Source organism: Bombus vosnesenskii, unplaced genomic scaffold (genome assembly GCF_011952255.1).
Source record: "Bombus vosnesenskii isolate JDL3184/JDL3185 unplaced genomic scaffold, Bvos_JDL3184-5_v1.1 scf7180000013295, whole genome shotgun sequence".
NCBI lineage: Eukaryota > Metazoa > Arthropoda > Insecta > Hymenoptera > Apidae > Bombus > Bombus vosnesenskii.
Window position 1 is genome coordinate 1109898 of NW_022882946.1, and position 14741 is coordinate 1124638.

The 14741-nt window shown below is 42.4% G+C and overlaps 1 protein-coding gene and 1 long non-coding RNA gene across 15 annotated transcripts in view; one reads left to right on the plus strand and one right to left on the minus strand.

The window, feature by feature from the left end:
* The window catches only part of LOC117233306 (serine/threonine-protein kinase tricorner), a 45326-nt gene that overhangs the window by 24667 nt on the left and 5918 nt on the right, over window positions 1–14741 (plus strand). For 8 of the 14 annotated variants that reach the window (XM_033493474.1, XM_033493471.1, XM_033493482.1 and 5 more), the window contains 8 exons: window positions 12253–12329; window positions 12607–12840; window positions 12989–13196; window positions 13460–13577; window positions 13666–13805; window positions 13892–14092; window positions 14215–14367; window positions 14467–14625. In XM_033493474.1, the coding sequence (XP_033349365.1) occupies window positions 12253–12329; window positions 12607–12840; window positions 12989–13196; window positions 13460–13577; window positions 13666–13805; window positions 13892–14092; window positions 14215–14367; window positions 14467–14625 (1290 nt within the window). Of the gene's footprint in view, window positions 1–2127; window positions 2230–4113; window positions 4527–4655; window positions 4693–9686; window positions 9811–11366; window positions 11554–12252; window positions 12330–12606; window positions 12841–12988; window positions 13197–13459; window positions 13578–13665; window positions 13806–13891; window positions 14093–14214; window positions 14368–14466; window positions 14626–14741 lie in introns of those variants that run through there. The other 6 variants (XM_033493479.1, XM_033493477.1, XM_033493478.1 and 3 more) reach the window with 6 other exon arrangements.
* LOC117233315 lies at window positions 425–3785 on the minus strand. The gene is made up of 3 exons (XR_004493295.1): window positions 2585–3785; window positions 1734–2481; window positions 425–1583 (listed from the first exon to the last, which is right to left on the minus strand). It is a non-coding gene; the product is annotated as an uncharacterized LOC117233315 (long non-coding RNA).

Consider the following 14741-nt stretch of genomic DNA (forward strand, 5'->3'; position numbering starts at 1 on the left):
CTCTTACGTACGTTTCATGATTTTCTGATCAATTTCATTTCGTAATATTTTCTTCGATCATTCGTTCTTTGCCGTATTATAGGCAGATAATTTTATTGTAGTGCGCGCGCGCGCGCGCGTGTGTATTATATAAACTACTGTATCGATTTTACAACCTTCCAATGAGTCACATCCTGCAGTTTGAAAAACACTGCCCTAGCTAGAGGGAGCTGGTTTGCTGAATTCTCGAAAGGCTCAGGAGCAATGAAATTTAGGACAAGGTCGGGTCACGCTCGAAATTCTTGCGATAATCCCACTTTTTTCGTTGGTCAAGCATCAGTGAAAATATCAATATGTATATCAGTTTCAAGGTTAAGTATTCAAAATATGAGAACGATAAAGAAAGGAGTAGAAATTTAACAAATTTCGAATATTTCATATTTACTGTTTAGGTACTGTTACGATTGTATTCGTATTTTATTTACATTAGACGATATCAAGTATCCATTCCCTTCTTTCGTTTATTCTCGCCTCTTCTCGTTTCGTATCGTACGTAATGTAGAATTAAAAGTGAAATCTTCTTTCGAAATCTTACAATAGTCGCCTTTCACTAATCTTGCGATAATTTCTCGAAATTCCTACGTGCACTTTTCGAATGCTTTTCGAGAAAATACGTTTGCAAAATCTGGAAAAATATGTATCTAGAAGAATCGGCGTTAACTGACGCGAAACCGACTAGTTCTTGTTTTACGGTATTTTATCAAGTAATCAAACTTTCTATCCGTTGAACGATATACAAGTAATACCTGGAGAAACGTTGCACGATCAGCGAGGTTACAATATTTTGCGCAAGGAATTACACGTGGTACGATCTTTGAACTTTGAATTCTCTTTACATTAAGCACGACATGCGCCGTAATATATTTTCCAAAGTCTCTTGTTTAAAGTAATATGTGTTGCGAATATATCGCGTCGATTATGCGATAAATATGCAAGCGGTCGTTTAAATTTGTTAATGTTGGCTATTTAAAGTAAAACGTTAGCAAGATTGTTCGTGCGTGATTACGAGGACGAATGGCCTCGTTTGACTTTACCTGTCTTCTTGATACGAGGAAAAGCGTGACCTGGTTTTCATCGATCGCAGTAGGCAACAAATGTTCGAAAAGCGATCCGATACGAGGACGCGGAAATTATTAGCCGAACACAAATTGAAGATGAATAGTCGCGCGACAAGTATGTTTTCAGGGAAAGGAAATTGGTCGAGTGTTCGTCGACTTTGTTAAATCGGAACTGGTCGGCTATACGCGTGTACAAAGACGGGAACATTCCCGTATATTTCAATGGATTGTTTACGTCCGTTGTAAGCCCTGCTACCGGAAATATGTAACAAAAGGACACGATCGAGCGACAATGGTTCTCTTCTTCTTTCTCTTCTGTTCTTCTTCTGGACAGATTTTACCAGTATCCGTGTACGTGTATAAGCGTGTAGATGTACAAATATGTAGGCGGACCAACGAATGAGCGCACGCGCTACCCTTTGTCTCTGCTCTGTGGGTTCGCATCTCCCAACCTCTCGAATCTAGGCTGTTACCGTGGCAACACAGCTACCGAATAGAGAAAAGAGAATTTTACCGTACGAGCAAACTTTTCTATCGATAAATAAGACAAAATTCGACGTCATTTTTCATTTCTTTAAACAACGATTACGATCGTAAATCGTTATCTTTAAAAATGTCAAAATTGATCATACTCACGAATGGACAGTGTGAAAGAATGGTCCGACGAAATAACACTATGCTACTTCTTATAATATATTCATATCGGAAATATAGGACGAGCTACTAGCGGTAGCCAAAACACTTCCTCTCGCTATGTAACGTTTCCTTCATTGCCTATGTCACCTAACTTCTCATTTTCTAACCTCTCCCTCTTTCCATTTTGTGCGTCTATATTTGTGCGTCTGACCCTATAAGTATGTCAAAAAGGAATCGAGGAAAACTCGGGACACGCCGCAATAAACTCGATATGTCAAATTTTGATTTTGTACCGATTTAAAATATGCCGAGATGCCGATATGCACACGCACAGACACATACATATATACGTAAATAAAGTTATCATTACGTATGATCTTTTTTTATGTTTCAGGTTAGTATCGTTATTCGTGTAAATTTGGAGCGGGAGAATGGCCGGTAAATTACAAAATTTAGAAAATTTACCAATGTCGGAATCTTGTTCTTCGATTATACGGTAAGAGAAATCGTCGAAGGAACGCATAATTTCTTCGTTATATTGTCTCTGTATTTATTATTCCGACAAAATTATCGAGAAAAGTTGGAAACTACGATCGAAGGACTTCTTGGAGAATGTCGCGATTAAGAACAAGAATTACGACACATGCTATAACATCGCGTTACTTTAACACGATTTCGATGAAATTAAAAGATAAAATCTTTCTCTCGTTGATCGTTTTCCTTATTCTTTGCATTCATTCAAATTAATCTCCAAAAAATATGTTGAAAAAAAGGAATAACTCTGGAATTAAAGGAGAAAGTGTTTTCACCGTCGTTGACATGCAGTTAATGCGCTAGTAATGTTATATAACCTTGTATAAATCGTTATTAAAATTAATTGGTTCTACGTGATGGCGATTACCAATAATTTTTCATTTTACTCGTTGAATCACGAAAGATGATTCACGCTTGACCTCGGACCAGGGCTCCACGCGTGTTTTACAGGTTATTTTCCACAATGTATTTGAAAATCAATCTGTTTTCTCCATAGGAAAATATAAGTTAAGTTTAGGTAACGTCGATGATCCCTAAAATTAAATACGAAGAATCGCCACGTTAAAAATGTAAATCAACGATACATTTTAGAACGTTTCGTACGGTTGAAATATTCGCATGTACGGTAAATATTAAAAAAAGTGAAAATCCTATTTTTTGTAAAAGGTAATAATTGATCGTGACATAGAAACAGGCTCGTTAAACGAACGATAATCGCGTGACGTTTGCGAGGTGGGAAACACGTGGTAGATGAGCAATGCAAATTAACGTATAAAGTGGTAGAACAAGTGTACGAATTAGATCGGGCAAGCGGCGAGTAAACGCGCGCGCGTTCGCGGCGAACAACGGAGGACGAACGGTCGACGAATAGGCAAGCAAAGTCGAGCAACTGAGCGAGCAGCTGACGCGGCGAAATCAATATTCCCACGTGAAGAGGTGGACGATGTATTATATGTACTTAGATAGAGGGCAATGTGAGCGCCGCGTCGCGCTGTACCGTCCCGCTATATCTTTTGTTAATCTGCCTACCATTACTCGCGTAAACTCTTCATCTGCAAAACAGATTTACAAGATTAAACGAAGAAATAAGTTTTTAACAAATGTCTTCGTATAACGTTTGTAGCATTCGCTAGAGTACTCGCATACCACCGACGTATTGTTTTGCGTTGAATTTTCTTACGGAAAGTGCCGCGTGAACAAAGATGTGGACGTTTCAGAGGACATTCCCCCCCCCACCCACCCTTAGAAACCGATATCAGCGGAAGGTTCGTCGATCAACGCGTTAATCGATAATCCTATCGGTGCCGTTAACCAAGAAATTAAATTGGAAAGATTGGTTGGACGGTGAACGTTTGGGTTTGATTATACTTGTATAGAGAGCGGAAGGAAAGAGACAAAGAAATAATGAGTACGCGACGACGACGGGGTTGAAAATACCGAGACGTCGGTAGCGCACAAGTGGGTAACTGTGATCAGGTGACGAGGGTAGGCTGGCTAGATCGTCGCGTCACGGTCCGTGGTCCGTAATCCGCAGTCCGTGGTCCGTGATCCGTGATCCGTGATTCGCAGTCCGTAGTCCGTGGTTCGTTGTTCGTAGTCCGTGGTTCGTGGTTCGCAGTCCGTGGTTCGTGGTTCGTAGTTCGTAGTTCGTGGTCGGGGTAGTCACGCGCACTTTCGGTCTTCTCCTCCTACTTCGATTCCCCTCCCCTCCGATCGTGCTAGTGTTTTCTGGACGAAGTTTCTCTTGGGTTGTACGTTGTGTATAGTGTACGTATAGGATCTCGGCGGGCATAGAGAGAAGGAGACGAGAGAAAGAGATCGGGAGTCGCCGGTTGGCACTTGTGTGACGCGTTTCATTGCGTTTGTCTCGTACGGTTCGAACCGTCGCGCTCTTCTTTCTGCCGTGTTTTTGGAGAGAAGCTCGAATGACGAGCAGGTCGCGTGGTCGTGGTATAGTCGGAGTTGGAAGTGGGCATCCGTCGTTCGGTGGTTCCTTGTCGTCACCGTCGTCGCCGCCGTCGTCGTCGTTGTCGTCGTCGTTTCGTCGATCCTTGGGGACGAGAACACGAAGAAAAGTGCATTCTTTTGTTCGATGCGTTTTCGTAGCCGTTCCAACGTCTACGTGTTCCACGGTCTTGACGAAACCCGCTAAAATTGGATACCACGTCGACCACGCGATATTCGTAGCTGACCAACACCAAAGACGAGTCGAATGATGCGCAGTCGCGTGAAACCGCTTCGCCAACGATAACAAGGAAAGTACGAATTTCTTTTAACTTCCTTTACGATCTACCTCGTTCTAACTTGCGTCAAAGTGCACGCGTTGCTTCGTTGTTTCCTACTTTTTTCTCCTGATCGCGACGTGCATTGTTTAAGCTCGACACTAGCGTACTCTTTTACGTAATGTTACAATATTTCTACGATGGTAAGTCGTCGAGTTAGTCGATGAGTCGTCGTCGTGTCGAGAATCGTGAATCGTGACTGACTGACAGACACCGTCTTCCAGGAACTCTCGACAATCGTCTCGCAAAGTCCGCGTTCTTCGAGGCAACCGAGGAAAGAACCGAACGAAACGTTACGTATACATAATCATAGCCATCGAACAAAGTGGCACGCGATATATTTCGAGCATTCGCGAAACGTTTCGTAATTATAGAACTATTTGAAAGTTTGGTTATTCGTTGCTCTCCAACTATGCGCGATTATCGTTTCACGTGTCTTGGAATTCGGACGAACCGTTGTAGCCGACGACTCTTGGATACGGTATCTCGAACGATGGTTCGAACTGCGATTTATTTTGAGTGCGTAAAGTGACGGTTTTATTGCGCATCGACTAATACCGCGCATACCTAAAATAGCGACAACGCGTCCTCGTAAAACTCGTTGAACGCGCCTGCCGCTCTGACGTAAAACACGAACAAACGCCGAACTCGAAACTATAAACAAACGTCCACGAGTTTGGTAGAAGTTGCGCTTCGCAGCGACTCGTTCTTTCCGCGAGTCGACTCGATTTTCTGCATTTCCTTGCAAACGTCTTCCTCGAACCGGAAACATTCGTTTCGATTTGCACGAGTATCCCCGGCGGAGAAGAAGAACGATGGTCGGTTCGATCGGGCCTTTTGATGTGCAAGCGCGGCTCGTGTAGAGTGGTGCGTTCGGTAAGAGTCGAAGAACGGTAAACCAACCGTTAGTAGGTGAAAGAGCACGGGACGGGACCGGGGCATGGTACGAAGCCACGATGAGCAACGAACTCTCGAGCGAGCGAACGGGAGCGAATGACTCAGGCTCGGGCATCCGCGTGACACAGATATACATACATGTGATATATACAAGCGCTACGACCATTGTTGTTCTTTCAGCCATTCCACCATTCCTACGATTTATTATTCTACGAGTGGTCTCGTCGGTTTTGGTACGTTAGTATATACGTAGCTGATGCTTTTCGAAACCATCGTACAATAAAATCAAATTCTAGCCTGCGGAAAGTGAGTAACGTCAACTGTAACCTTCGATATTTTTCGTTTCTTTTTTCAACAAATAACAAGAGGCCGTAGCGCGTTGAGACGGTTTTTTTTTTTTTAAATTCTAACCAATGTTTATTCATGGAGAACGAAACACGCTTACACACCTGAGAGAAATCGCTTGTATCTCGCGACTATTCGGATCGAACGAAGATGTTATTTTTTTCAAAGGTCGTCTCCGCTGACTATCAAAGAGACGTTATTCGTAAAGAGACGTTCCTCAAAGTAAAAGCTTTTCCTCGAGCTACGCCTTTGCATGGAACCGATGCGGGACTGTTTTTACCCGGATAAAGCGATCGGATCGATATCGATCGTTTACGACTACTCGCGCTACAGATACAAGAGCAACGATCAAACCATTTCGGTCTGTCGGTAAAATTGGCAAATGTTGAAAAATGCAAACGCGAGAGTCACTGAAAAGAAGAAGAAAAGAAAAGACTCAAATTTTGTATATACATATTTGGCCGATACGTTCGGCAAGAATCGATCGCGTATAAACCGTTATAAATTGTGCGACATACGTGTTAAGTTTGAAAGAGCGCGGAACAGTGGAAATATTTATAAAAATATCTTACATCGCAAAACGACGAACTTCTTCGAACGAGCCTATTGCTCGTACAAGTACGACAGTTTTGACGTTCGTACGCGTGCACTTGTTGGCGATAGCTGAAAATAAGCACGGCTTTTTAAGAATATTTTTCGAAAGAAAGCGATCTTTCGATCGTGTTTCGCCTAGAGCTACGTTGACCTCTCGTTTCCAATCGAGCAAGGATATAGGCCGCGTCAGGAACGTAGATCAGGCTAGTCTTCTTTCACCGGTACGTTTGTTCGATATCGCGAAAATAAACGATGCTTCTAATCTAATTCACGTTTGAAAAGAAGCGGAATCAAGAATCGGGCTTCGGAAAGGGTCTCTTCTCAGAAAATCGTATGGTTGTTCGGCTTTGTAGGTGAATGTACCGTTTGTTTAATTCCGCTATACCACGCGATGAATTCTCGTTTGGCGTTGCTCGAAGAAAATCGATACATAGACGATAAAACTTATTAAACGATAAAAAATTGATTACTCAGGTTACTGACGAATACGTACTGTCTAATTGTTAATTGGTCAATTCCGGTCGATTCGCGACATCGTTCTGAATTATTTGCTCGATCGCGCGATAGCTTCAAGCGGAATAATAACGTTTTACCAAGTTCGTATAAAGCAACTGCATACGAAGAATGTATGTACATGCATATCGACCTAAACAATCGTATTTCGTATTTAATTCGATCGGTATATACCATGATCGAACATAGCCACTTAGAGTACATATACCTGCTCCGAAGCGAGCACAAAGTCGTCTTGCTTCGATTTTCCTTCGGTCAAGATTGTACAGGGTGGTTGTTAACCGGTGGTACAAGCGGAAAGAGGGTGATTCTACGCGAAAAAAAGAAGTCGAAAATATAGAATAAAAATTTTTCGTTCGAGGCTTTGTTTTCGAGAAAATCGACTTTGAATTTTCGCTCGGTACGCGTGCACTTTATCACGTCTCGTTCTAATTTATTCTAATTTATTCTATATTTTCCACTTCTTTTTTCCGCTTGTACCACCGGTTACCAACCACCCTGTATACATACGTACGTACGTATAACCGTATCGATCGCTGAACGATTCTATGTAGAAAATCGACGGAATCGTTACGAATAAACGTCGAATTAAATTTAATAACGACGTTTCTTGTTAATCTTTTTCTATGTTTCTACGTTAGTTGTATACGCGTTATATTCGGAGATATTTTTTTGGAGCGCATGGAGCGGTATCGAAAAAGAAATCTTCAACGAAATCTTGTCGAATTTAGTAGCAAAGTATCGATCAATGCTGCACCGAGCGGTCGCCGCGTGTATCCTCGAGATAAATTTAGGTACTGCTACTGCTTTTTAGATTCGTTGTATATAACTGTGACGTCGGTCGCGAACATTCCTTGGTCTTTCAAACCAATCATAGCGAATAAATTATAGCGGCGTTTTTATCTCTTAGCAGATATTCGTAATTGTATATTTACAGGGAATTATCGTTGGTTAAAATTATACGGCCTTTCCACGCAATTAACGCGCCTCGTTTTACGAAACTTCACATCGCGTAAATGCGTACGATGAGAAAGTACGATCAACCATCGTGAGAATGTTTTTCTTACTCCGAAGTTTCGTCTTTGAAGATAGCGGAAGAAAATAAAAAGGAAAGAAGTTTCAAACGAAAGGTATAAAGAGTAAAAGATAATTCGAATCGGGTCTTAGGAATCGAGAACAGAGAAAATGACGATGAATTATGAAGAAGGTTTGAATCGGCGAGTGTCGGTAGCGACGAAATGGAAAAAAAAATGAAAATGGATAGGAAGAAAATATCGGTAGAAAACATGGAGCGGCTAGTTCGGAGCAAATCGCGAAGATAAACGAGAGTTTGGAAGAAAGGAGAAGGAAAAACACGAGTTCTGACGGCGTTGAAAAGAAGAGACGAAAGTAAAGTATCGTACGCGTCAGTGATCAGCGTATAGAATCGCGCGTATCGACATAGATAATTTTCGTAGCATCTTGCAAACAGGAATGATCGGAATTGCAAGTGTCTCGAAGAATATCTACACAGGATTTTTATGGCGGGCATTACCCGTTCGTTCACCGTCGCGAAAACGTGAGGTGTTTGAAAATGCATGCCGTTTGAACGCCGTAACCGTCGATCACGTAAAAAGAAATCGGTTTTCCGCAATTACTCGCCATAGTAGCGTACGTGTGCGCTAAGGAAGAAGGTGCTCGATCGCCTTCGTTATTTACACGGTCGTCGAATGTAAATAATCTTTAAAAGTGCTGACGACGATAAGCACCATTACCATCGACGCCTACGCATACGTGACTCATGCTCTCGATAGTCGGTATGTTCGTAGCGTAACGCGTGATACGTATGTGCACGCGACACATACATACAGCTAATCTTTAGTCCTTCGCCGTTCCCCGACATAGCGCTTTTTTCTTGGTTGTCCCGTTTTCCCGTGTTTCCCTTTTTCCGCCGTAGTTTACGCGAATTATCGTCAGAACTGGATAAAAATATAATAAACGCTCCGAGTAATTATGGACGCGTAGCAATACAAAACGCGCATTCCTTTCCCCTTTCTCTTTTCTCTCTGCCTTTCTCGAGTTTGATCGCAGCGATCGATACATCTGCGATTCGCGAACAAAAGACGAACTTGATGTTCAAAGCAATTTCAGAGTAATTTCAAGTTAAATATTACGACATCGACGTTATCGAACGAATATTACAATAGCCCTTGAGGCTGAATAAACTTACGCTTATTCTTGCGTATTATCTCACCTGCGTTTCGCTTCTTACCTCTAAACGGTTTCTCTTTGTCCGCGATAGTCGATCAGCGTCGATCAGATTCAATCCTCGTCGTTAACGTTATAGTCGTTGTTACTTTCGAAGAATGAAAATAATTCGTTCGACGACATCGTTCGTTCGTCGATCAATTTCCGAAAATGGCGTTAAAAACAATCGTCACGGCTGTTAGAATTGTTTAAACCTATTCGTGAAAGCGTTATGCCTCAAAGGCAAAGTTACGAGGAAATTTTTAGATTTTTATCCGAAATGCTTTGGCAAGCGTTTCCGGTCGAAAAACCTCGATGCTCGCCCACTTACGCCAACTTGCGGTAATGCGGTAGACGGCTCGCAGCGTTACTCCATGTTCTTACTCGAACACGTCCAGTTTCTCGCATCACGCGCATACTCGTACGCTTGTTGCGAGATGTTTCGAGATGTTGCGTTCCGTCGTCGATACTTTCTATAAAAATACTCTCCAATTTGTGTTCTACGCGTAACATTTCGTTTTATCGAACTGTAAACGGAAGATCGATTCTAACCCAATTTCCAAAGAATGGAATTTCGATGGTGTATCGCGATACGGAAGAAATTCGAAAGGAAAGAAGACCAGGCGGAACATCTCGGATATTAGTGAGACAGCGTTTTGTTGATACGTGCACGCGCGTTTCCGAGAGTAAGTGGCACGGTCTAAACGTAAGAGCATCTGCGATGATACGTTAACTTTATTCGATAATGCCGGCGATATTTGTCGATAACTCGCCGTGTGCCACGTACACCACCACAATTTCTGCCTCGTAATTTCTTCGCGCGCGTGATATCAGGGGCTTTAGTCGTCGTAAGCCTTCGACTAGCAAAAATTCGAAAGCTTTGATTCCCTGATTAAACGTTGCTGTAAAGTAGAAGGCCGTTTCGACGATCGTTCAATTTGCAAAAGAATCATCGACGCACGAGATAGGGAAAGGACAGTTTAGCAAGGAAATAAGTAATTAATTCATATTTTTATCGGTTTCCTTATAGGATTACAACGTCACGCTTCCATACACGTTTCGCGCACAGTACTCGATACAATGTAAAGAAATATGGCAAAGTACATAGCTAAAAAGGTGAATGTATCTACATATATAGTTAGTGGCGTTGCTGATAGTTAAAACTACATTCGACTCGATCGAAGGTCGTTATAGCAAGATGCAATCAACGTTCTCGCTTTCACACGATTTCTAACCGAAGTTCAACGACGTTGTGCACGTAATATCCAAAGTTCCGATGGTTTTACTCTATGCTCTATTCTGTTTCTGTTACGATTCATTTTGGCAATGTGCCTGTTTATTCGTTACATCGCGGTTTCTCGTACGATAGTTTCTTAACGTTAACGAGTATTAAGTATCGTCCGTGCAGCGATCGAAACGGGAAACGCTTTCCCTCGAAAGTTTTTGAAACGTCGGCGTTTGTCCGCGAATCTATTGTATTATTTATCAGTGCACAGGTTATTTATCATCGTGCCGTTTGCCGTTTCCAATTTAGCGGTTCGAGTCAGTTCGATTCTCAATGATATCTACGTTGCTCGATCGCGATTTCGCAGCAGTAAGGTCGTCTCGATGTCACGAACGATTTTGGCGAAAGAAGGAAACGAAATTACCCTTATGAAAATAGTCGCGAACTCCTCGACCGCGCAACGCCGAAACAACAGAGAAGACCGGCTAGTAACGAAAACACTGACGGTACGCGTTTTACGCAACCAGTGTCGAAGAGAAGCCGTACGTACGATCAACGGCGTTGCGTATCTTTGATCCGCATCTTACAATCGATCGTAATCGTTCTCCGCATCGTATCGCGATAAATGTATCCAGTGATTTTCGAAATTGTTTCAAATATCATCGAAACGAGTCGTAATTCTATCGGATTTTAAAGAAGAATTATCGAAGATAAGACGAGTGAGTCAGTCTCGGCGATCGAAAGATTTTCTTAGTATTCCAAGCGGCGAGAGAACACGAGATTAATTACAAAAGTCGGAACGAAGAGTCGGGTAGCGTAGAGAACGGCGCAAGAAGAACGTTGTTCGCGTGTCTTATGTTACCCTTTATTTGCAGACTGAACGCAAGAGACGCGCAAAGTATGGCTTCTAGAATAGTTTAATGCGGCCTTGCAGACCGTAATGTAATCAGCGCGTGACGTCATTGTACCTACTCCCTAGTTGTGCGAGGATCGAATCGCGAAATATACCTTGAGGACGAGTGTACCGGAGACGTACGCGAAGCTGGCGAATCGTGCCGTTCGATCTCTTCGCTATATCTCGGCACGTATATTTCTTCGATTCGATTTCGTATTCGTATCTCCGCGTCTGTGTTCGTTCTCGTATCTCCGGTAAAATGGTCCTCGTATTCGCGGAATCGTAAGGGAGCAGCGACGTTGTTCTCCCAGTAAGTATAAACCACTTGGTCGAGTGAAACGAAGAACGAAAACGTATCAACGTTGTTTCAAGTACCGCGGCCAGTTCCCCCGACTCCACGTTCGAACCTTTTAACGCGCCAAGTTACTCGGCATTTCTCAGCTTCTTCGATATCGCTGTTAGAGTTAGGTGACATCATCGAAAGCATCCGATACGAAGGATATTAATCGATGTCGCGCTATCCGCTGAGAAACAGATTTTCGATTCCGTGACTGCAGTACGCAAACACTGTCTCGACCGAACGTTGCACGATCATTCACCGCAGCCATTATTTAATAAACTCCAAGGCTAGTCAACTTTTGCTCTACGCGAGAGAACGTTCGTGTTGCTTTCGAGACGGCCGATATTCGACGCACGGTGGACGAACCGATTATTCCTGCGTGTCTCTTTACCGATATCCGTCAATCGTATCGATTCCAGATTACAGCGCCTTTCGATGTAGCTCTATAAATAAACTTTTGGGAAGATATCTTACGAGACAACGACCGACGATCGTGCGATAAATGGAGGAAATTTTGAAGTTTCGGTCGTTGGTCCCTTCGCATTACCGTTTTTAACTAGATCGAAGGGTTTCGGTGCGAAAGGATTTGTGTCATTGTCACGGCACGAGACCTCGCTTCTGGAGATCGGTGTGCGGCACTCAGTGACCTCCTTTTGCATGTATTACAGGGGTGCTGGAGATGGCGGCCACAGAGAGCACGATCCGTTTCAGCGGCCATACATTGGACAAAGCTACAAAGGCCAAGGTAATTTCTTTCTTTCTCTCACTGACAATCTCGCTTTTCGTTTTTCATTCGTCGTATTTCTTATCCTTGCGTAGTAAATTTCAAACGGTTGTAAATTAACGTTTGAACGATGCGTACGGATATCTGTACGAAAAACGCGCACGCTAGCCGTGGCATTTTCATTTACATTGCCCTAGTAAGAGATTGTTTAACCCATTTTTCGGTACATGCGAACCATGTACGTACGTACGTGGATAGTTTGCTTTTCCTATCGACATTTATGTGTTTTTGGCTTTAGGTAACGTTGGAGAATTACTACAGTAATCTGATAGCTCAGCACATCGAGCGAAAGCAAAGGCTCGCGAAATTAGAGGAATCGTTGAAAGACGAGGGTCTGTCGGAACAACAGAAGCAGGAGAAACGGTTGCAGCATGCTCAGAAAGAAACTGAATTTCTTCGTTTGAAACGTTCCCGACTTGGCGTCGAAGATTTCGAGCCTCTCAAAGTTATCGGCAGAGGTGCTTTCGGAGAGGTAAATTTGCGTTGCAGAAAGCTGGTTGATAAATTAATTGAAATGTTACCGTGATCGAAAAACTGTTACTCTCTAAAAGAAACGCGTAGAATGCCAACGATTTTTAAAGATAATCTCTGTAATCTTGTTGTCGTTGTGTATCGAATAGGTACGACTCGTGCAAAAGAAGGATACCGGACACGTATATGCGATGAAAATTTTAAGAAAAGCCGACATGCTGGAAAAAGAGCAAGTGGCGCACGTCAGGGCGGAAAGAGACGTCCTGGTGGAAGCGGATCATCAATGGGTCGTAAAAATGTATTATAGCTTTCAAGATCCTATAAATTTGTATTTAATCATGGAGTTTCTTCCAGGCGGTAAGCTTTCATTTCAATTATAGCTTTCGCGCTAGTGTACACTTTTATTTGTTATTTGTTCGTTGCCTTCTCTTTCTTACAAATTATTGCTACAAAACGTACACGTACACGCTCCTTGATTTCATTACATAATTCGATTACCACAAATATTCGCAACCATTTCCTACTTTACGTTAAATTACAACTAGTGTCCCGATCGTTGCACCTTGTCACGTATATTTATATGAAAGGACAAAATCATCGAAATACGCGTGTTCTTGTAGGTGACATGATGACGTTGCTGATGAAGAAAGATACGCTTTCCGAAGAGTGCACGCAATTTTATATCTCGGAGACAGCGTTAGCGATCGACTCTATACATAAACTGGGATTTATTCATAGGTAAAATGCAGAGTTACGAAAACTAATGGAAGTAACGATTCGAAGCGATGTACCTGGAGACTTACCGGTATAATATCCCTTTTTACAGAGATATCAAACCGGACAATCTGTTATTGGACGCACGAGGTCATATAAAACTCTCTGATTTTGGATTATGTACGGGTCTGAAAAAGTCCCATAGAACCGATTTCTACAGAGATCTCAGTCAAGCAAAGCCTTCGGATTTCAGTACGCCTCTTTTTCTACCTTTTCCTTTCTTCTTATTCTCTTATTCTTCTTATTCAAAGTACCACCGTTTAACCATTTTGTTACAGTGACATCGTGCGGAAGCGGAAGCGGCGGCGCGATGGATAGTAAAAGGAGAGCAGAGAGCTGGAAAAGAAATAGGAGAGCTTTGGCTTATAGTACAGTAGGAACACCCGATTACATAGCTCCGGAAGTATTTTTACAAACAGGTTATGGACCTGCTTGTGACTGTTGGTCCTTGGGAGTTATCATGTACGAGATGCTCATAGGTACTGAAGTTTCTGCTCCAGTAAATGCACGATATTCCCGATTTTAGCCAGAAGAACGCGTATACCGCTTGTTTTCCATGTTTTCTGCAGAATTTTGTCGATAACTTTCATCTTTGCTTCAGGATATCCTCCATTCTGCAGTGAAAATCCCCAAGAAACTTACCGGAAGGTTATGAATTGGAGGGAAACCTTGGTTTTTCCGCCAGAAGTTCCCATTAGCGAGGAAGCTAAAGATACCATAATCAGGTTTTGTTGCGAAGCCGATAGAAGATTAGGTTAATATTTGATATACTATGTTCAAACGTCGATAAAATACTCTTCGCTATGTAGTAGTTGAACGACTCATACGATCCTTCTTCTAAAACGACCCATAGGTGCGCAAAGAGGTATAGAAGAACTTAAACTAGCCCCTTTCTTCCGTGGCGTCGATTGGGAACATATCAGAGAAAGGCCAGCAGCAATTCCAGTCGAAGTACGTTCTATCGACGATACTTCCAATTTCGACGAATTTCCCGACGTGAAATTGGAGATACGTAAGTATACTAAACATTTATGACGACGTACTATTGTTCCAATTCCAGGAGGAAGTAAAGAGCGGTACGATTACTTACCCGGTAACGTAAATTCGAATGTAATTTTCTCCATCTAT